The 23,443-nt window shown below is 46.3% G+C and overlaps 1 protein-coding gene across 2 annotated transcripts in view; it reads left to right on the top strand.

The window, feature by feature from the left end:
* The window catches only part of PARD3B (par-3 family cell polarity regulator beta), a 582,805-nt gene that overhangs the window by 18,646 nt on the left and 540,716 nt on the right, over positions 1-23,443 (top strand). For both annotated transcript variants that reach the window (XM_077918269.1, XM_077918271.1), the window contains exon 2: positions 17,645-17,746. In XM_077918269.1, the coding sequence (XP_077774395.1) occupies positions 17,645-17,746 (102 nt within the window). The remainder of the gene's footprint in view (positions 1-17,644; positions 17,747-23,443) is intronic.

The following is a 23,443-nucleotide window of genomic DNA, read 5'->3' on the forward strand; positions in this document are numbered from 1 at the left end:
TTGTTTTTGCTGCTGTTTTTTTTTTTTTGTGCGTGACTGTGTGGGACCCAGTTCAGCTATTGATTGATTGATTGATTGATTGATTGACTGTGCTATGGCTTTCATTTTATGGATCGATGTTCTTGTTAGATAGTAAAATTCATGTTAAATTGCTGTTTTAGGGGTTGTTTTTAAAAGTCTGGAATGGATTAATCCATTTGGCATTGCTTTCTATGGGAAAGCGCACCTTGGTTTTGGAACGCTTTGGTTTTGGAATGGACTTCCAGAACGGATAAAGTTTGAGAACCAAGGTACCACTGTATGAACAACCACTGAGGCACAGCACGTCTCGTCTTTTATCCCGGAATCCCAAGAATAGCCCCATTAAATAAATAAATAAAAACTTTGTTCAAAATAAAATGCAACACATAACTAGAGGCAAATGTCAGTCTATGTGCATGCAGAGGTGCACATTCTTTCTTTAGAAAGCCATGTCATAAATGTGGCACCATGGCGATGCAATGAAAGATGGGGCATCACATAAGATTCCAGATTCCATAAGTTCCATATTCCAGGAACATGACCAGTCATAAATGGTCAGCTGACGATTCCAACCCTGATAACCCTTCTCCCTCCTTAACATTCTGCACAATGTAGCTGCTAAAGTCCTTATCAGTCACTGGAAATTTGTTTACTGATGTTGGAATAACTCTGCTGGCGCCTTTTCCTTTTCCAAAATCAGTTCAAAGTGCTGGTAGTAAGGTAAAGGAACCCTTGACCATTAGGTCCAGTCTTGACTGATTCTGGGGTTGTAGCACTCATCTCGCTTTATTGGCTGAGGGAGCTGGCGTACAGCTTCCGGGTCATGTGGCCAGCATGACTAAGCCGCTTCTGGCGAACCAGAGCAGCGCACGGAAATGCCGTTTACCTTCCCGCTGGAGTGGTACCTATTTCTCTACTTGACGTGCTTTCGAACTGCTAGGTTGGCAGGAGCAGGGACCGAGCAACGGGAGCTCACCCCATCGCGGGGATTTGAACCACCGACCTTCTGATCAGCAAGTCCTAGGCTCTGTGGTTTAACCCACAGCGCCACCCGCGTCCCTCAAAGTGCTGGTACTCACCTATAAAGCCCCACATAACTTGGAAATCAGGTACTGTACTTAAAATACTGTTGGTTCCTGTGTACATTTTAGCCAGTTTCTAGTGTGCTTTTGGGGATGTCCCCACCATCTGAGGTGACTGGGAGAGGACATGTTTTGCTGTGGTGCCTTGTCTGCTGACAGATTTGTATGGCGAAAAAAATTATGCTGCACTGGAATTTGTGTCATCCGAAACACACAAAAGAAACACAAGGTTTGGTTTTTCTGGACTGAACACAGTAAGACCACAACTTGCACACCTTTTAACTTGTGTGCATTCTACTTTATATGTGTGACCATCCCCTTGCCACCCAGGGTTGGAAGGGAGCAGGGTTCTAGGAAAAATTATTTTGGCAATCCCACACACCATTGAACCCAATGGGTTTCGACTGTGCATGCTTTTGGAATTTAAATTGAGGGCTTACTGTGTACATAATTGTCACAACGGTATTAGCCAAGGGTCAGCAAACGTTTTCAGCAGAGGGCCAGTCCACTGTCCCTCAGACCTTGTGGGGGGCCAGACTATATATTTGGGGGGGGGAGAACGAATTACGAATTTGTGTGCCCCACAAGTAACCCAGAGATGCATTTTAAATAAAAGGACACATTCTACTCATGTAAAAACATGCTGATTCCCAGACCGTCCATGGGCCGGATTGAGAAAGCGATTGGGCCGGGTCTGGCCCCCGGGCCTTAGTTTGCCTACCCATGGTACAGTGGTACCTTGGGTTAAGTACTTAATTCGTTCCGGAGGTCCGTACTTAACCTGAAACTGTTCTTAACCTGAAGCACCACTTTAGCTAATGGGGCCTCCTGCTGCCACTGCACCGCCGGAGCACGATTTCTGTTCTCATCCTGAAGCAAAGTTCTTAACCTGAGGCACTACTTCTGGCTTAGTGGAGTGGGTAACATGTAGCGTATGTAACCTGAAGCGTATGTAACAGGAGGTACCACTGTATTAGCTTTTGCAAAACAACCAGTGAACTCAATATGTGGAGTAAGCAAAGACCACCACATGTCTTCCATTCTAGCACCTCCTAAGTTTCAGCTGGCTGTTGCGAAAACTAGCCATTTGGTTGCCAGTTCACTTGGTGACACCTTTTGAAAGCCACCAGCAAGCCTCTCTTTGTTGTCTTCTGCCTGTGACACTGGTGAGAGCTGAAATAAACCTTCCCATCATTAATGCAGGGTCACATAGCTGGTTGTAACACCTGTGCTTAGAGAAACAGCTATAATTAAAAGCAGAACTGACGAAAGCTAGTTCATGAAGCAAAACATCTTCCTGTGAGTCTAGCAGTGTAATAAGCATTACTGAATGCAAGCACCCTGGGTTGTTATTAGGGAGAAACTTCAGAAATACTGAATAATAGTGAAGAAGAAGAAGAAGAAGAAGAAGAAGAAGAATCCTGTTTCAAAGCATTTTAATTCTACACTCCCTCTGGTTTGAAAATATTTCCCATAAAACGACCATCAAATTCTGGGATATTAAGAAGGAAGGGATTGCTACTGGATCCATACAGACACCATAACTTACCCGGTAACTTTCCATGGACTTAACCCATGGAAGACAATTTTATGTAGACTTTTGTTTACTTATTTTTAAAAATATTGCAAATGCCACACTTTTTAGAATTATTCTTTCCTGGAAGCAGCCACCCTGGCTCCCAGAATTCATTTAAAATCGCAACATGCAAACCCAACGGTTTACCTGGTTTGCATATTGAGGATTTTTGAAAAATTGCTGTAAAAGACATTAATTAATGCATCTACATTAATTAAGTAGTGTAAAAGTGATTTCATGACATCTGTATCCAAACAGATGTTTGGCACAATCAAGTTGTTACTGGATACCTATTTAGAAATGCATTATTGCACTTCGGCTGAAAACAAGACTGGCTTCATATCATTTTACTTGGAGGCTGTGAGGAATTCCATTTGTTTTCTGATTATGTCATCCCCTTTGTAATAATGAAGCCATTTAATAATTTTGTGGGAACTGAAGACTCTTTCTCTTGGCTGAAAACCAAGCATCACATGCACATTATCTAGAGTGAGTTTATTTTTCATGATTTTGGCATATTTCCTGGTTTTGGATTGAGGTTTTATTTATCTTTTAAAAGGGGTATGTAGATCACGTGTTATAGTGATCCTAGCTATAAAAGTCTCTGTTATAAGTTGTGGTTTCTTTGGAACTTCTGAGCAGACTTGTGTGGGAGCAGACTATGCTCTGATCCAGCCATGAAAATGATAGCTACTCTTATATATTGTTGGTAATTGTTTGATATGTATACACGTTCCCTTTTTTTGAGCATTTGTTGAGCCAATAAAAGATACCAACTTGCCTGTTTTTGTTTCTGGCATTTTAGGGCCAGCACAGCAACAAATACACAATAGGTATTATTTTAATTTGCTCTATTCCATGAGCTAGGGGACGCGGGTGGTGCTGTGGGTTAAACCACCGAGCCTAGGACTTGCCGATCAGAAGGTCGGCAGTTCGAATCCCCACGATGGGGTGAGCTCCCGTTGCTCGGTCCCTGCTCCTGCCAACCTAGCAGTTCAAAAGCACGCCAAAGTGCAAGTAGATAAATAGGTACCACTCCGGCGGGAAGGTAAACGGCATTTCCATGCGCTGCTCTGGTTCGCCAGAAGCGGCTTAGTCATGCTGGCCACATGACCCGGAAGCTGTATGCCGGCTCCTTCGGCCAATAAAGCGAGATGAGCGCCGCAACCCCAGAGTCGGTCACGACTGGACCTAATGGTCAGGGGTCCCTTTACCTTTATTCCATGAGCTCAGGGATTGGTTATTATATTATGCATGGAAAAGGAAAATTCTCGTTTCTAAGGGATTACAATTTAGCTGTCAAGGAAAAGTGAGGCCATGAATTAACTCACGTTTTTTGAGGAACGCGGGTGGCACTGAGGTCTACACCACAGAGCCTAGGGCTTGCTGATCAGAAGGTCGGCGGTTCGAATCCCTGCGGCGGGGTGAGGTCCCGTTGTTTGGTCCCAGCTCCTGCCCACCTAGCAGTTCAAAAGCACGTCAAAGTGCAAGTAGATAAATAGGTAGTGACGCCCCACATGTGCTGTACATAGTGGTTTGCCAGCGGCGTGCTCCAGTGCCGTGCGGATGGTGCCGGGATCCTCTGCTCGTGGCTGTAGCGGCGACAGAGGGATCCCACCACCATCCTTAGAGTGCTGGTGCGGTGCTGGCGGCAAACCGCTATATACAGCACATGTTGACATCACGACATACAGTGCATGCGTGTGACGCTGCACATGTGCCGTACATAGCGGTTTGCCGCCAGACCGGGATCCTTCTGATTGCGGCTGCAGGAATGAAAGGGGGGATCCTCCATGGCGCCTTCTTGTCACCCCCCCCAGACGCCACCCCCTGTTGCGACGCCACTGCATAAAGATAGAAAAAGTCCTTTACACAATATACCGTATTTTTTGCTCTATAGGACACACTTTTTCCCCTTCAAAAATGAAGGGGAAATGTGTGTGTGTCCTATGGAGCGAAGACGCCATAGCCCCGCGACCCTCTCCCGGCTGGAGAGGTGATGCGCGGCTATGGCAGGAGCCTCTATAGCCCCGCGTCACCTCTCCAGCTGGAAGAGCGCGCGCGGGGCAAAAGAAGCCCCCTGCGACCCTCTCCCGGCTGGAGAGGTGACGTGCGGCTATGGCAGGAGCCTCTATAGCCACGCGTCACCTCTCCAGCCGGAAGAGCGTGCGCGGGGCAAAAGAAGCCCCCTGCGATCCTCTCCCAGCTGGAGAGGTGACGCGCGGCTATGGCAGGAGCCTCTCCGCTGCGCCTTTCTGCTGCTCCCTGACCTGCTCTTTGGGGCTGGTGGTGGGCTTCCCCCCGCCAGCCCCAAAGAGCAGGTCGAAAGGAACCTGAAGCCTGGAGAGCGAGAGGGGTCGGTGCATGCCGACCCCTCTCACTCTCCAGGCTTCCAAGGTAGCTGCCTTAAACGGCACCTTGTTTTAGAGCGGGAAAACAAGAGGGGGGAAATTCTCCCCCTCTCTGCGCAGCGCCTTCTGCCGCTTCGCTGAAGGGGCACTGGGCAGAGAGGGGGAGAATTTTTTTTCTTGTTCTCCCCCCTCTAAAACAAGGTGCGTCCTATTGTCCAGTGCGTCCTATGGTGCGAATAATACGGTACATCGAAACAACAGTCCCTGGTCCCAGGTTTGCAATCTAAAACATGTGATGGAAAAGGGGCAGGATGAGAATGGAGGATGGAATGGAGCATTCTTAAAGTTGCACCGTAATTCTTATAATGACCAGTTGCAACGAAGGAAGTTCAGGGAGAGGAGAAGCCAAATGCAGCTGATCTAACCTGAGCGGCCATTGTGCGTCAGCTACCCTTATCCTTGCTTGTATTCATTCATTGGCCTGCTTCTTGCTTCATGTTACGTCTTCTGTCAAACATCACGACTTGCAATCAGTATGGGATGCTGTGTTAGTCTACATCCCCTTACCCTCCTATTCCTTTGCTGTGTTGTGAGTCTAGAAACGAGCTTTGCGTTGTTAGTGCTTAGAGGTGAGGTAAAATGATTGGTGGTGATTTGATTTTCCTGAACAGCCTTCACTGCAAGAGGTGACTTAAATTTGTCTAAATAAGCTACTGTAATGCCGGCTTCATATATATATATATTAATATTCAGGTGACTAGCTTTTAGAAATATATATGTGATGAGGAAAATATTTACATAATAATCCTGAAAGCATTGCTCTTTGCATAAAAAAAAAGTGATCATAAACAACCTTGGAATAGTTTGATTCTAAACATGGGTTTCAGCCTTTAGGCAAATAGCACATGCACATTAAATATTGCTGTTCAATATTCATTTGAAGTGCCGAGGTGAATTAAACTAAGTAGGTATTTTCAGATGTCTCCTCTTTTAAAAATGTAGTATGATGTCTTGATTGAAACTATAGATAGAACTGTAGCTTAGCACATATGCTAACGTATGTCATGCTGCAGGCGATAATTGCCATTCCCATAATTAGGAGTTTAGACGTTATTCAAAAGAGTAGACCATAAAATGCTTTTACTAAATGACCCTATTAACTCTACGCTGCGGTGGTATCAAACGGTGCTTTTCAAGCGGTTGCACAAGAATTGTGTGGAACTATAGGAGTCTCCAGGGGACTACAGTGGTACCTTGGTTCACAAACTTAATCCATTCTGGAATTCCGTTCCAAAACCACAAGCGTTCCAAAACCAAGGCACACTTTCCCATAGAAAGTAATGCAGAACGGATTAATCCGTTCCAGACTTTTAAAAACAACCCCTAAAACAGCGATTTAACATGAATTTTACTTTCTAACGAGGCCATTGATCCATAAAATGAAAGCAATAATCAATGTTCTGTACTATCAAATAAATAAGACAGTATTGTAGATGATCAAAATTAAAATTAAAAAATTTTCTTACCTGCACTGATGATAGTCATTGTTTGGATGGTGGGGGGCTTTTATCAATTTCCACAGTCACACAATCAATCAATCAGTCAATCAATCATAAAACAAAAAACAAGCCACTGTCACAAAAATGAAAAAGCCACACAAACAAAAAATTTAGCAAAAACAAAAGCACCAAATATCACCTCAGAACACTGCAATCAGAAACGGAAGTTTTTAATTATGATTTGGGGGGGGGGACTCAAACAAGCTGGGCAAGGGTAAAAACGGGAGTAAAAAAGCCTTAATTAGGATGGGGGGAACGACTCAAAGGAGCTGTGCAACAGTAAAAATGGAAGGAAGGAAGCCTTAATTACTTTTCAGGGGACTCAAATTAGTGCAAGGGTAAAAACGGAAGCTCAGGAGCACATTCGGCTTCTGAGACAAAGTTCGAAAACTGAAACACCTACTTCTGGGTTTGCAAGGTTCGAGTTCCGAGTTGTTCAGGAACTAAGCTGTTCAAAAACCGAGGTACCAGTGAAATGTGTTTCTCGGACCTGGTCCATGTGTCACATTAAACCACAGTTTGAATGAAACTGAGGTATATTGTGTGTTGTCAGTGTGCTGGTATGCGTTGCTCAAAAGTTCATGTGGCATGCCTCCTTTGCTCCTTCCTTACTTATGTGTAGGGAGCAAACCTGTGGCTGTCTTTGCATTATGTGTGAACCGGTCCTTGTGATTTACCATATTTTTCGCTCTATAAGATGCACCAGACCAGAAGACACAGCTCGTTTTTGGAGGAGGAAAACAAGAAAAAAAAATATATTCTGAATCTCAGAAGCCAGAACAGCAAGAGGGATCGCTGCGCAGTGAAAGCAGCAATCCCTCTTGCTGTTCTGGCTTCTGGGATAGCTACGCAGCCTGCATTCGCTCCATAAGACGCACACACATTTCCCCTTACTTTTTAGGAGGGGAAAAGTGAGTCTTATAGAGCAAAAAATACGGTATTTCTCTCCCAACAAACCACAGTGGTAAACCAAGAAAGCTACAACAGCACATCGTGGTTCCTGCTTGGCTCACCACCTGGTGTGAATAGGAACAATAAACATCAGGTTACAATTATGCCCAGCCCTGCAATATGATTAGTTTGTCTTCCAACAGTGTGAAGCCAATGTTTGTTCTTGGCTTACCAATCACTGTTTGTTTCAGTGAAGCAATCTACAATCCCTGGTTAGGACACGGTGCAAAGTCATGGGTTGTGGTTTGTTGTTCCCATTCCCCTTAGGGTCGGAATGAAGTTGTAGTGATCTCGACATTCATGGTTAACTGTGGTTTACTATGACGTGTGAACTGGAACACTGTATGCGAAGTTCTGGCAACACTGGAGTTGCCAATGTTAGCGTCTGTAGTAGTTTTACTATTTCCACATGGAAAAATATATATACAGTGGTACCCCGCAAGACGAATGCCTCGCAAGACGGAAAACCCGCAAGACGAAAGGGTTTTCTGTTTTGGAGGCGCTTCGCAAGACGAATTTCCCTATGGGCTTGCATCGCAAGACGAAAGCCCATAGGGAAATGCTGGCGGTCGGGAGCAAAGACTTTCGCCCACAGCCGGCCTTCAGAAGAGGACCTCTTCTGAAGGCCGGCGGGGGGCAAAAGTCTTTGCTCCCCCCCGCCTGCCTTCCCCCCGCCTGCCGGGGGCGATCTTAAAATGCTGGCGGGCGGGAGCGAAGCGTTCGCTGCCGACCCCCAGCATTTTAAAATCTCCAAGGGACAGCAGAGAAGTCTCTGTCCCGGGGAGGTTTTAAAATGCTGGGGGTCGGGAGCGAAGCGCTGCCGACCACCAGCATTTTAAAATCTCCCCGTGTCCCGGGAAGGTTTTAAAATGCTGGGGATCGGGAGCGAAGCGCTGCCGACCCCCAGCATTTTAAAATCTCCCCGTGTCCCGGGGAGGTTTTAAAATGCTGGGGGTCGGGAGCGAAGCGCTGCCGACCCCCTGCATTTTAAAATCTCCCCGTGTCCCGGGGAGGTTTTAAAATGCTGGGGGTCGGGAGCGAAGCGCTGCCGACCCCCTGCATTTTAAAATCTCCCCGTGTCCCGGGAAGGTTTTAAAATGCTGGGGGTCGGGAGCGAAGCGCTGCCGACCCCCTGCATTTTAAAATCTCCCCGTGTCCCGGGAAGGTTTTAAAATGCTGGGGGTCGGGAGCGAAGCGCTGCCGACCCCCTGCATTTTAAAATCTCCCCGTGTCCCGGGAAGGTTTTAAAATGCTGGGGGTCGGCAGCCCGACCCCCAGCATTTTAAAATCTTCCCGGGACACGGGGAGATTTTAAAATGCAGGGGGTCGGCAGCGCTTCGCTCCCGACCCCCAGCATTTTAAAACGCTGTTCCGAAGGGGGGGGGGACACCTGCCCCAGCCGCCCCACTTCGGAAAGCTGTTCCGAAGCGGGGAGGGAGGGCGGGGACATCTGCCCCAGCCGCCCCACTTCGGAAAGCTGTTCCGAAGTGGGGAGGGGGGGCGGGGACATCTGCCCCAGCCGCCCCACTTCGGAAAGCTGTTCCGAAGCGGGGAGGGGGGCGGGGACACCTGCCCCAGCCGCCCCACTTCGGAAAGCTGTTCCGAAGCGGGGAGGGGGGGCGGGGACATCTGCCCCAGCCGCCCCACTTCGGAAAGCTGTTCCGAAGCGGGGAGGGGGGGCGGGGACACCTGCCCCAGCCGCCCCACTTCGGAAAGCTGTTCCGAAGCGGGGAGGGGGGGCGGGGACACCTGCCCCAGCCGCCCCACTTCGGAAAGCTGTTCCGAAGCGGGGAGGGGGGGCGGGGACATCTGCCCCAGCCGCCCCACTTCGGAAAGCTGTTCCGAAGCGGGGAGGGGGGGCGGGGACACCTGCCCCAGCCGCCCCACTTCGGAAAGCTGTTCCGAAGCGGGGAGGGGGGGCGGGGACACCTGCCCCAGCCGCCCCACTTCGGAAAGCTGTTCCGAAGCGGGGAGGGGGGGCGGGGACACCTGCCCCAGCCGCCCCACTTCGGAAAGCTGTTCCGAAGCGGGGAGGGGGGGCGGGGACACCTGCCCCAGCCGCCCCACTTCGGAAAGCTGTTCCGAAGCGGGGAGGGGGGGCGGGGACATCTGCCCCAGCCGCCCCACTTCGGAAAGCTGTTCCGAAGCGGGGAGGGGGGGCGGGGACATCTGCCCCAGCCGCCCCACTTCGGAAAGCTGTTCCGAAGCGGGGAGGGGGGGCGGGGACACCTGCCCCAGCCGCCCCACTTCGGAAAGCTGTTCCGAAGCGGGGAGGGGGGGCGGGGACACCTGCCCCAGCCGCCCCACTTCGGAAAGCTGTTCCGAAGCGGGGAGGGGGGGCGGGGACACCTGCCCCAGCCGCCCCACTTCGGAAAGCTGTTCCGAAGCGGGGAGGGGGGGCGGGGACACCTGCCCCAGCCGCCCCACTTCGGAAAGCTGTTCCGAAGCGGGGAGGGGGGGCGGGGACACCTGCCCCAGCCGCCCCACTTCGGAAAGCTGTTCCGAAGCGGGGAGGGGGGGCGGGGACACCTGCCCCAGCCGCCCCACTTCGGAAAGCTGTTCCGAAGCGGGGAGGGGGGGCGGGGACACCTGCCCCAGCCGCCCCACTTCGGAAAGCTGTTCCGAAGCGGGGAGGGGGGGCGGGGACACCTGCCCCAGCCGCCCCACTTCGGAAAGCTGTTCCGAAGCGGGGAGTGGGGGCGGGGACACCTGCCCCAGCCGCCCCACTTCGGAAAGCTGTTCCGAAGCGGGGAGGGGGGGCGGGGACACCTGCCCCAGCCGCCCCACTTCGGAAAGCTGTTCCGAAGCGGGGAGGGGGGGCGGGGACATCTGCCCCAGCCGCCCCACTTCGGAAAGCTGTTCCGAAGCGGGGAGGGGGGGCGGGGACATCTGCCCCAGCCGCCCCACTTCGGAAAGCTGTTCCGAAGCGGGGCGGGGGCGGGAACACCTTCTGAAGGCGGGCGGGGGGCGAAAGTCTTTGTCCCCCCTGCCTGCCTTCCCAGGGGCTTTTAAATCGCCTCGGAGAGCGGAGAAGTCCTCCGCTGTCCCGGGGTTTTTTAAAATGCTGGGGGTGGGAAGAAAAGCCCTTTCCCCCCCCCCCCCCAGCCTTCAGAAGAGGTCCGGGGACAGACTGTCCCCGGACCTGGTCTGAAGGCGGTTTCCCTAGGAACGCATTAATTGATTTTCAATGCATTCCTATGGGAAACCGTGCATCGCAAGACGAAAAAACCGCAAGACGAAGAGACTTGCGGAACGAATTAATTTCGTCTTGCGAGGCACCACTGTATATGCAACCACTTCCTCCAATCCATTTAGTGAGGTTCCATACTGAATTTGGATTCCTGTCGATCTTACTTGCCTTCAGGCAGATGATCATAGTGTGCTTTTTTGAGTAAAGTTTTGCTGACCTGTGCGTATCTGTGCAGATATTAACACTTGCAAATGAATTCTTTTGTAGTTCTGAGTCCTTGAGTAAGGAATGTATGCGGGGTATGTGTTTGCAAGAAGGGTGGTCTTGTCTTCTGGCATCAAGCTGCATGCCTGAAGAGCACATAGTTTTTCTTCTAAGTCTTCATCACCAGCGATATACTAGATCCCATTAAAAAAAATAATCTTTATGCATGCTAATTTGGGTGAAAATGGTTGCTCCAATCTATTGTGTGGAAAGAAAAGCTCAAATGCTTAATCTTTTTTCTGGATCATGTGCATGATGCTAGTTTTTTGGAATTGCATGAGTGATTTGGAAATATAGAAGACAGACACATGTCTTGCAGTTGTGTTTTGGGAACCATGATGCCAAAATTATAAAATTAACCAAACAAAAAACAAACAAACCCCACTCTCTATGGCTCGTTTTAAAAGATTTAATTAAAAATGGCATTTAAGCTTAAAAAAACCTGGTTAACTGAAATGTATGCTAAATAATATGGAAGCTTAAGCAATGCAGTTTAGCTAATAACTCTTAACATTATCATATTAGCATTTACCTTTCTAATAAAAATCTTAAACTTTTGATAGCAGCCTTCGCCCATTTGTCATCTTTTCATGGGCTGTTGGTATTGCAGCGATTCGGGCAATTCTTAGCTTTAAACTTTCGCATGCCAGGCAACATTTAATTTAAAAGTGTTTAAAGTTAAATCACCTGTGTAATTCTTCTCAAGAGCTGGATCCTAAGGGCTGCAGCATGACGGAATCTCAGCGCTAAAGAGGAGGTGAATGAGACCATAAAAATCACAGGATAGAATTCAACTTTACACTATTACAAATGTTCTGTATGCGCAAAATTTACAGTTCATCGGATGGAACAGTTGTGCCTCCCTCCCCCCCCCCCCCGCCCCAGCCTGCACGCTATTATGGAAGTTCTCCTGAAACTCCCTTAGCCATTTTTGGGGGGACGGACATTGGGTGAAGGAGAAGAGCGAAGCCCGCTTGGAAATCCTTGTGCAGGGCATTTGCTGTTACATGTCGAGGTCCCCAGGGCCACCCCAATAACTCACACATCACACAGAATTTTTGTTTAAGATTTTTGGCATCATTTTGGCCACAACTTTATTAAAATACAAATTTGTGAGTGGTTGCTTAGGCATTGGTTGCGACCATCTGCCCCCACCATGGGGGACAGACTGACATTCCGCACGATGCGAAAGTCAGAATAGGGGAATACACTTGGGGGTAGCAACGGAGCAGAGAAGCTGCCCTCAGCAGTCCCCAAATGCAACCAGGAGCTCTTGCAATGGCCCGAGCCCCCTTGACAGGGTGGACAAGCAATAGTTAGCCCCTGATTCCTTTAACGGAATCCCTTGCAGCAGCAGCATTAGAGGGGCAGGCACAGCCAATCCATGCCCCTCAACCAACCAAACCATAAACGATTGCCTAACTGTGAACCTTACAAGTTGTGACGATTTGCTACGCAGTAGACAAAAACCAAATGGCCCCAGCCAATCAGCCAGATGGACAAAATTCCTACCAGGCCCCTGCCCCAAGAGCAGACCACCCCATGACAGGCATAGCAAGGTCAAAGCGAACAACCCTATTCTAGGGAGGGAGGGATGGGCAGTCCGATGCACGGGCGAAAAGAGGAAGCCCTAGCCTCGTGCAAGGAGTTTTAGCATATCTGGCTGTCAATCAACAAATGGCAACATTAACTTCTTCCCAACAACAAGGGAAGCCCCAATAGCATCAGTGGCCAATGGTCAATTAGCCCGCCCCCATCTTTGGAGTGTCCTGGCGGCCCCCACCGCAACACATGCTCTCCGTGAAGGAGAACACACTATGTGGCTGTTTAGGTCAGGCATAGGCAAACTGTGGCCCTCCAGATGTTTGGGACTACAATTCCCATCATCCCTAGCTAACAGGACCAATGGTCAGGGATAATGGGAATTGTAGTCCCAAACATCTGGTTTAGGTGAATCCAGCCCACAAGGTTCTGCAAAGACTTTGGTCTTGAAAAGAAGGGCCTGTATTCTTGCCTTTCTGGGTCTGATTCTGAAACACTGAGTGGGAGCTTTATTCATGACCTTATTGACTGCTAGCCAGGACTACACTCTCTTCGTCTTCAATTGCCCAAATCCCCATGAAATTGGCTCGAAGTCATGACTTAAAAGAAACAAGGCCTGTGTTGCTTTAATTTGTATTCTAGTTTGAAAATACATATTCAAGCTTTTCAGTTCCAAATTCTTTATATAAGAAAGGTTTGTTTATTATTTAAAGTATTTTTGCCCTGTTTTTCAGCTGCAGAAGGCTCATACACCCCGGTTCTATTGAATTTTTCTTCAGTTCAGCTTTTAAGATACCATAAAGGTTGCAAGATTCATGATTATAAGAGAATGGTCAATATTTACAGCACATTATAATATTGAGACACCCCCCCCCCCGAAGGATCTGTTCTTCAATTATTTCCCCTTAATTCATTGTATGAAGCAACTAGCCAATTGGAAAATAAATTGAAAATGTTAATTTTTGTGCATTTAAATGGAATAATACAACTTCATCTTTTCACGGACTGCCTAAATAAACTATCATCCTAGGAAAAAGAGATGTTTGTATTCCATGCTAGCAGAACACAAGTTATGAATCTTGTCATGCCACCTCATTGCTTGTTTTTATATTGCATTTTGAATTACAGTAAGGTATTTTTCTCGCCTAATGTCCTATGGAGGTGGGTAGAATCCAGACCAGATTTCCGTTGGCTTTTAAAGAGTGTTGATTGAATGAAGAAGAAGAAGAAGATTGATTTCTCTGGAATTAAACTATGCACACAGATGTAACAGAACTCATACATCAGAGGGCTGTGTTCACAACCTTTGTCCGTTCAGTGGGTACCACTGAGAAGCTCACCATGGCTGAAGCCAGTCACCTCTCCAAACTCTTTTTCAGTACTAAGGCTCAGTTATGTAAGGCATAACAGCTTTGGCAGAGATGCTGCAGTAAAAGTTACATATAGCTGTGTATGTCTGAGATCACTGAAGAAAGGGAGGAACACAAAATTAAAGGGTTAAAAGAGGAAACAATGATGAAATACAAATCTAGTGAGTGCTGTCCTAAGCTTTATCATTTAGTTACTCTGTAGGAGGATTTGGAAGCAGGTTGAGGAAGAATTTGTACTTGGTGATCTTAGCACTATGTGATATATAAACCAGTACCGCTAATTAACAATTTATTCTGAAATAGCTTCTTCTAGACGGGAAGTTCTGGTGTTTAGCAATTACCACACGAAGCTTCATTAAAATGTTGAAAAACTGGTATGCCAGTGATAGAACTGTAAAGAAACCAAACTACTACAGTGGTACCTCAGGTTACATATGCTTCAGGTTACATACGCTTCAGGTTACAGACTCCGCTACCCAGAAATAGTACCTTGGGTTAAGAACTTTGCTTCAGGGTGAGAACAGAAATCGTGCTCCAGCAGTGCGGCAGTAGCAGGAGGCCCCATTAGCGAAAGTGGTGCTTCAGGTTAAGAACAGTTTCAGGTTAAGAACAGACCTCCAGAATGAATTAAGTTTTTAACCCGAGGTACCACTGTACACAAGGGGACACGGGTGGCGCTGTGGGTAAAAGCCTCAGCGCCTAGGGCTTGCCGATTGAAAGGTCGGCGGTTCGAATCCCCGCAGCGGGGTGCGCTCCCGCTGTTAGGTCCCAGCGCCTGCCAACCTAGCAGTTCGAAAGCACCCCCGGGTCCAAGTAGATAAATAGGGACCGCTTACTAGCGGGAAGGTAAACGGCGTTTCCGTGTGCGGCTCTGGCTCGCCAGAGCAGCGATGTCACGCTGGCCACGTGACCCGGAAGTGTCTCCGGACAGTGCTGGCCCCCGGCCTATAGAGTGAGATGGGCGAACAACCCTAGAGTCTGTCAAGACTGGCCCGTACGGGCAGGGGTACCTTTACCTTTACCTTACCACTGTACACAGATAAAAATGTAAAAGTAAAGGGTAAAGGGACTCCTGACCATTAGGTCCAGTCATTACCGACTCTGGGGTTGCGGCACTCATCTTGCTTTACTGGCCGAGGGAGCCGGCGTCCAGCTTCCGGGTCATGTGGCCAGCATGACTAAGCCGCTTCTGGCAAACCAGAGCGGCGCATGGAAACACTGTTTACCTTCCCTCCGGAGCGGTGCCTATTTATCTACTTGCACTTTCAGGTGCTTTTGAACTGCTAGGTGGGCAGGAGCAGGGACCGAGCAATGGGAGCTCACCCCGTTGCAGGGATTCAAACCGCCGACCTTCTGATCGGCAAGTCCTAGGCTCTGTGGTTTAACCCACAGCGCCACCTGCATCCCTAAAATGTATGGAGTGTGCAGCAAAAGGCAAGATGGCTTCCATGTCTTTTGAATTGTACTGCATGCATGCATGCATGAGATCAGCGGTTCAGGTGCCGATCAACATGGGTTTTGACCTCATGTTGGGGGTTTTGACCCCATGTTGGGCAAAAATTTGAGACTTGATGAACCTTGTGGTTCCTTGCAAGTCTGCGATGTTATGAAATGTGAGTAGAAATATGTGAAATGAGCTAGGTGTTGTTAAAAGCAGAAACAATTTGAGTTGAGGTATAGTAAATGTTGGAACTATTGCAGAAGAAAAGAACGCTTGGCTTGCTTTTTATTATTATTACAAAGTGCCGTCTTTTGTGTTCATGACCGTTGTAAACTAGACTAATTTTTATCTAACAAGTTATGTAAAAAGGAGAGAGTAAACAGCTTCTTCAAACAGTGTGGAATAATTGCCTTGTTTATTAGCGAACGCTTGCCTGTGTAAGTCTTATCAGATATGTGTGGCATCTAGTTATCAGAAGAAACTATGAAAAAGGAAAGTGTTGCCAGAAAGTACTGTAATGACCAAGAGGACAGGAATGCTGAACTGTGAAAATATTGTTTATCATGCCAACACCTTTCAGTTTCCAATCTTGGACATTGCTTGATGCCTGTTCTGGAATGCCTGGCAGAAACTGAAGTATAGTTAACTTGTGCAATCAGTATGCAGTGGTACCTCGGGTTACAGACGCTTCAGGTTACAGATTCCCCTAACCCAGAAATAGTGCTTCAGGTTAAGAACTTTGCTTCAGGATGAGAACAGAAATCGTGCTCCAGTGTCACGGCGGCAGTGGGAGGCCCCATTAGCTAAAGTGGTGCTTCAGGTTAAGAACAGTTTCAGGTTAAGAACGGACCTCTGGAACGAATTAAGTTCTTAACCTGAGGTACCACTGTATACCTCTGAGTTGTAATATCACTTTAGTCATGCCAGCTTGACCTAGAGTGGTCAGTTTGGATGGAGGACTTGGAAGCTTTTGTTGCTGCTATGGTTAGTTGGAAATACTTGGTGTTTTAACTATTTGTGAATGTTACTGTCTTTTGTCCATATTTAGCTAGTTATTGAATTTTGCTAACTGGACTAGCAGGGTTTTTGTAAGGTAACCTTCCGGGTAAAAATGCAACTTCCTTGTGACACTGGATTACAGTGAGGATGCACTTGTTTGTTTTAATTTGAACGTCAAGATCCTTATTGAAAACAGCTGGGAATCAGTGGTTGCATTTAGATAGGTTTACAACCTAATATCCTGGTTTGGAGGGACGCGGGTGGCGCTGTGGGTTAAAGCCTCAGCGCCTAGGACTTGCCAATCGAAAGCTTGGCGGTTCGAATCCCCGCGGCGGGGTGCGCTCCCGTCGCTCGGTCCCAGCGCCTGCCAACCTAGCAGTTCGAAAGCACCCCCAAGTGCAAGTAGATAAATAGGGACCGCTTACTGGCGGGAAGGTAAACGGCGTTTCCGTGTGCTGCGCTGGCTCGCCAGATGCAGCTTGTCACGCTGGCCACGTGACCCGGAAGTGTCTGCGGACAGCGCTGGCCCCGGCCTCTTGAGTGAGATGGGCGCACAACCCTAAAGTCTGTCAAGACTGGCCCGTACAGGCAGGGGTACCTTTACCTTTATCCTGGTTTGGGATATTGGTTAATTTAGGTAATAGTTCATCACCCTTGGATAAAATAGCCAGTTATTTGGGGCATAACAGGAGTGGGAGATTCTGGTAACCTCCTCGCATGCATGGTGGGAGTGCATCATCCCAAAAGTCTGGTTTGCTGTTACCTCTGAAAACAGTCACTGTTTCATCATCAGAAACAATTTGATACAAATTGCAAAGCTTATTGAGACAGATATTCCGACTTAATTTGCGATTGTTGTAGAAAGACCCATGTGCGAGAAAAGAGAGCTGAAATTCAGAGGCGTGCTTCTGCTTGGCAAGGCATTGTGCAGTGAAAGTTTCATCTAATGTCTCAATCTCAAGCCATATCGCCCAGTATCCAGTATCTTGCAGTATCACACAAATGTCTTCCACTGGTTTTGTTCAGCGTCATAGTGCAGTGCCACTGCTGGTCGAATATTTCTTGCTCATACCTCTCAAGATCCCAACCCAATGTGAATTTTAAAATGGTTGTTTTACATTTTAATCTACGGTTATTATATTCTTTAAGAATAATCGCAATATTCTGAAGAGAGATTATTTGAACACGTCCATATTTTAAGATAATGTTTTTAACTAAATATTTTGATACTCTGTTGCTGACTGAAGCGTGCTAAAGTGGTAAATTAAGGAGAAAATACACTTATGTTTCATTTGCAGGATCCTTCGTATTGGGTGAATATTCACCATCTGGAATACACAGATGGAGGAATCCTGGACCCAGATGACATCCTGGCAGATGTTGTGGAAGACAAAGATAAGGTAGATGGAGAATAATGCTCTATTTTTAACTGGAAATTGTCAGATTGAATTAAGGTTCTATTTGACTGTGTTATAACCTCATATAGCTTAATATACTGAATAGCTATTTCATAGAGTGATATTAGGTTGAATAGCCCAAATAATTAAATGTTGGCAGGCTTTTGTTGAGGTACATTTCTGCTGCACAGAAGCAACCTGATGCATTGCTACTTTGCATTAGGACTTTGGTTAAACTATCTTTCCTGCTCCTTTTACAATTCTGAAAAAAGTAGCTGCTGATAAAGTCATTTAGATAGGTTTACACTGGTTTTAGGTCTGTGTTGATTTGAAAAGCTAACGCTATTCTAGGCTTCATTAAAAGAAGTGTAGTTTCCAGATCAAGGGAAGTAATAGTACCACTCTATTCTGCCTTGGGACACGGGTGGTGCTGTGGTCTAAACCACTGAGCCTAGGGCTTGCTGATCGGAAGGTCGGCAGTTCGAATCCCTGTGACGTTGCTCAGTCCCAGCTCCTGCCAACCTAGCAGTTCGAAAGCACGTCAAAGTGCAAGTAGATAAATAGGTACCACTCCGGCGGGAAGGTAAACGGCATTTCCATGCGCTACTCTGGTTCGCCAGAAGCGACTTAGTCATGCTGGCCACATGACCTGGAAAAACTGTCTGCGGACAAACGTCGGCTCCCTCAGTCAGTAAAGCGAGATGAGCGCCACAACCGCAGAGTCGTTCACGACTAGACTTAACTGTCGGGGTCCTTTACCTTTACCTTTTTATTCTGCCTTAGTCAGAACACACTTGGAATACTGTGTCCAATTCTGGGCACCACAATTTAAGAAGGATGTTGACAAGCTGGAACATGTGCAGAGGAGGGCAACCAAGATGCTCAAGGTTCGAGAAACTAAGCCTTACAAGGAGTGCTTGAAGGAGCTGGGCATGTTTAGCCTGGAAAAGAGGAGACTGAGTGGAGATATGATAGCCACCTTCAGATATCTTAAGGGCTGTCATATGGAAGAGGGAGCTTGCTTGTTTTCTCCTGCTCTGGAGGGTAGGACTCGAGGCAATGGCTTCAAGTTGCAAGAAAGAAGATTCCGATTAAACATTCGGGGGAAACTTTCTGATAGTATGAGCTGTTTGGCAGTGGAACAGACTCCCATGAGAGGTGGTGGGCTCTTTTTCCTTGGAGGTTTTTAAGCAGATTGCATGGCCACCTGTCATGGATGCTTTAGCTGAGATTCCTGCATAGCAAGGGGTTGGACTAAATGACCCGTAGGTCTCTTCCAACTCTATGATTCTATTATGCTTCTGTTTGTTTTCACAAAGCCAGCCTTGCTTCATTGTATGTGTGTGAGGTATTTATAATAAAGGAAATCACACGCACATACAACATTTAATTCATCCACATTTTGAAAGCAATGAAGAGGCTTCGCGCAGCTATCCCTGAAGCCAGAACAGCAAGAGGGATCGCTGCGCAGCCTGCATTCACTCCATAAGACGGACACACATTTCCCCTTACTTTTTAGGAGGGAAAAAGTATGTCTTATAGAGCGAAATATACGGTAGTTTGTGTGTAGGGCTGTTGCTATGCCCTGTGCTCTGTTCTAATTCCCCCTCACAATGGTAGCACCTGATGACGTGTCATCAGGCTCAGAGGGGATAGTATGAGGATAAATTGTGGGTGAAGTTCTTTTTTGTGTGGAATTTTGAAGGATTTTTCAGAATTTCTCTGGCGAGGGAGGAACCCTCATGGAAACGAAATGGGATAGGTTTCAGTGGGGCTTTGCAGAAACAAGATGGAGTGAGCCACCTGTTCTTACCTGCCTGTTCCACTCATAAGAATCCACCAACAATGAAGGCATCAATATTGAAGTACTGATGGCCTGTTGAAGCAGGGCAGTCTTTGTTTTTATAAATATTGAAGGGAAGGGGGCAATGTGAGGTTTCTGGGAGAGAGATTTCATAGGTCTGGGTGCCAGTTGAGAGGTGAGTGGTCTAGCAAGCTTTTCTTGTTCATTGTTTTCATATGAGAGATCATCTGAAATGTAGACGCCGTTGGCTGCTTGCTGAATTCTGCCTGTTTGCTGCAATTAATGTTTAGTCTGCCACTGCAAAAAAGGTAGTTGATTCTAATGAAATTAAATGCATCTCTGCTTCCTTTTTTTTGTATTATTTTCCCTGGTACTAACATGGCAAATGCCAGTAATTTGCTTCTGCACATAAAATAAGCATCTTGATTTGCTTTATACTGAATTGAGACTGCCAGGGCCTCTCCAGTATCTTAGGCAGAAATACCTTTTCAGTCCTGTTACTTTTGAACTATGTTAGCTGGAATGACCAGGGAGTGAACCATGGAAACGTCTAAATTCAAAGCAAATCCTGAGCTGTTGCCCATTCCATTCTTTTATTAAGAGCCGTTGTCTCCAAATCTTTGCGTAATATTTCTGAAACACTACTTTATGGTGTTGCTTTCTGGCCCTGACTAAACACAAGCACATCGGATACTTAACTCAAAGTATATTAATCATCTATCTAAATCATACTTGGAGTATTGACCCTTTGTAATAAGTAGGCTTAAGTCAATTGGTCACAATGAATCTATTCTGAGCATGACTTAGTTGGATACCGTTCTTCATTCCGTGCTGCTTTCAAAGACAGAGGTTTTTAAAATCCTGTATATAAAACAGCTGTTCCATTAAACTCAGGGCACCTTGGTTAGGGCTTAGAAGGTCACAGGCAGAAAAAAAAGTTGGGACAGTTTTGAATGACACCACTTAAAAACCCTATAAAGCATTTCACAAGCATTCGTTCAGTGCTTTTTTTCCTGGGGGTACGCATACCCCTAAACATTTTGTGAATCTTTGTACTTTTGTCCATTTACTATAATTATTTTTCCCGATTTGAACTATAAAATAGTGATTTTCTTGAGTCAAAATGAGAGTAGTAGTAGAAGAAGAAGAGTTTGGATTTGATATCCCGCTTTATCACTACCCTAAGGAGTCTCAAAGTGGCTAACATTCTCCTTTCCCTTCCTCCCCCACAACAAACACTGTGAGGTGAGTGGGGCTGAGAGACTTCAAAGAAGTGTGACTGGCCCAAGGTCACCCAGCAGCTGCATATGGAGGAGCGGGAAATCGAACCCAGTTCACCAGATTACGAGTCTACCGCTCTTAACCACTACACCACACAGTACCCCTAAACTTTTTTTTTTTTTAAGAAAAAAAGCACTGCATTCGTTCAACATCTTTACAACAGGCTTGCAGAGGGGATTTGGTGTAATTACCAGCTTATTCTTTTCAAGTTGCTGTTTTGTGCTTTGCAGTATTCAACCTTTTCATTGTATACACAGCACAATCTGCCATCGCCCATTAAAAAAACAAACAGTGAATATGATAGCTTATTAAAGGGGAGAAATAACAATGTTAAAGAGCTTGCAATCTATTGGTAGCCCAGTAGTTCCAAAATGTCTGCATAATAAAGTATTTGAGTGAATGGAAAACGAACCTCTGTGTGTGTGTTTGTTTTTGTGTGTGTGTGTTTTCAGGGGTGGGAAACTGGATTTTGCTGGTGGGCAAGATAGTTACTTCCTCTACTCTCAACAGAATTCTCCACCAATTCTGCAAAGTAATTGTTTTAGTACACTAACAAAAAACAATTACTGAAATATCTTAAAGTACTATTTCATCCTATAATTTCTCAAGACTGGGAGAAGAGAAAAGAAAGCATCACCAAGCTTTATTTATCACATTGTGAAGTAAAATATAGGGAATTTTAAAATGCCTATTAGTTCCTTACATAGCTTACCTTCTGTAAAGTTGTGGTAGGCACCTGAAGCAATTTAACCATCTTAGAATTGTCAAAGATAGAATTCGCAGGCATTTTTAGTTGTAAGGTTAAAAAATTGCTCCCCTCCTTTTTTTAAAAAGGGACATACATTTGAATAATGCACTGTTTCTAACTTAAGAAAATTACAGTATAATTAAATGTGGCAGGCTGTACATGTTTACTGTTTCTTGTTGCTAATTAACTGTTGGGATTGTGGAGAAGAGCTGGCTAACAGCTGTTTGAGGTAATAGGAGCAGGGAGTGCTTTGGTGGTGATGAGCAAAGCAACAAAGTCTTCTGGTATAATGAAAGTCTTATTCGTTCTATGTCTTTGCCATCCTTCTGAGGAACCAACTATTCTTGTACGCTGTTTACTTTTAGGAGGAAGCTAAAGAAGTGGAATGAAAGAGGAGGGCAACCATGCCCCTTTTAGTTCCTGGTGTCTGGGAGCTTTCCATTCTGCCTCAGTAGCTCTTTCTGGCTCTGCTGCCTGGGCCAGCCTTCCCCTGTGTATAATTAGAGCAGTTTGCTACCTTTGAAGGTCCCCAAATCTGTAGCCCATCCACATCAGTGGCAGAGCCTACCCTGGGCCACCATAGATACACTTTCTCTGTTTCACCAGCTGCTAGTTATCTCTCGCATCTCCTTTCCTACCTTTTAAATTCCTTTCTCTTTTCATCTTTCTCCAGTCTTCGTTGCTCACCGCCTGCCCACCCACCCCGGCAAAGAATACACCATTTCTTCTCGCAACATTTTGTTTAATATGAAGCTAGTGTGCTGCCTCTCTCCTTTATAACAGTGGTCCAGTATGAATGCAAAACACTGATCGATTGCTCTGTCTCCGCAACCTTTACAACATCCCTATAAAGCTGGGCAGAATTGTTACTTTTGCGTTACTGAGTTGCCAACATCCCCTGGTGCCCACAAACTTTCTGAATCGCCTTCCTACATACACTCGCTTCCTCCTTGATTGTGTGGTAGTGAAGATGGCTTACCTTTTTCTCGAAATGTACATAGAACCAAAGCAAGGAAATGGAGGATGGTGCTGTTTTTGACTTCCTCTTTCAGCTGTGTGTGCTTTTCAAGGTTGAGATGAATTCTAATGGGCCCAACTTTTTGCATGTGTGCAGACACCTTCTGTTTCTTGGGTGTGTGTGTGTGTGTGTGTGTGAAGAGATGTTACCAGAGGAGGTGGAGGCCACAGCCCTCCAGGTGTGAAAGCTCCAGGTGTGCCCATGGACCTAAAAAAGTTGGCATGTAGTGAATTAGTTCTTGGTTGTGATGAGATTTCTTTAGCGTGGTGGTTCAGAGTGTGAGCTTGCAAGGCTTATGTTTCAAATTTTGCCTCTAGCTGTGAACTTATTGAGTGGCCTTAGGCAAACCATTCTTGTTCATCCTCATCATTGGTATGGGGATAATTACACCCAATTTCCTTCGCAAGCTGTTGTACTAATGCTCAAGTAATGTTCAACTAATGTTTGTGAAGTGATTTATAGAGTGTTCAAAGTATCTTGTGCAATGCAATCCTCACCGTGTCTTCTCATAAGTAAGTCCTACTGAATTGTAACTGTAATCTTTTATAGTTTTATTAGGCATGATTCTTCAGGTTGTTGTTGCTTTTTTAAAATAAAAATGAATCCACAAACACTTACAAGCAACCAATCTCTGCAATGTTTTTATCTTCATAAATTGTGTTTCTTCTGCCCAGAGATCAATTCAATCCATTTGGAGGTGTTCATGGGATTAAGAAGTCTAGGAAAGCACAGTGTTGATTGACGTTTGTAATTGCACATCGTTGTCCTTCTCTGTGTGAACTATTTTTCTTTCTGCTCTTCAGGTCTGAGAGCTCTTGTCTCTCACATGACAACTGTGCATGCTAGCAA

The sequence above is a fragment of the Podarcis muralis genome, chromosome 1 (assembly GCF_964188315.1).
Source record: "Podarcis muralis chromosome 1, rPodMur119.hap1.1, whole genome shotgun sequence".
Lineage (NCBI taxonomy): Eukaryota > Metazoa > Chordata > Lepidosauria > Squamata > Lacertidae > Podarcis > Podarcis muralis.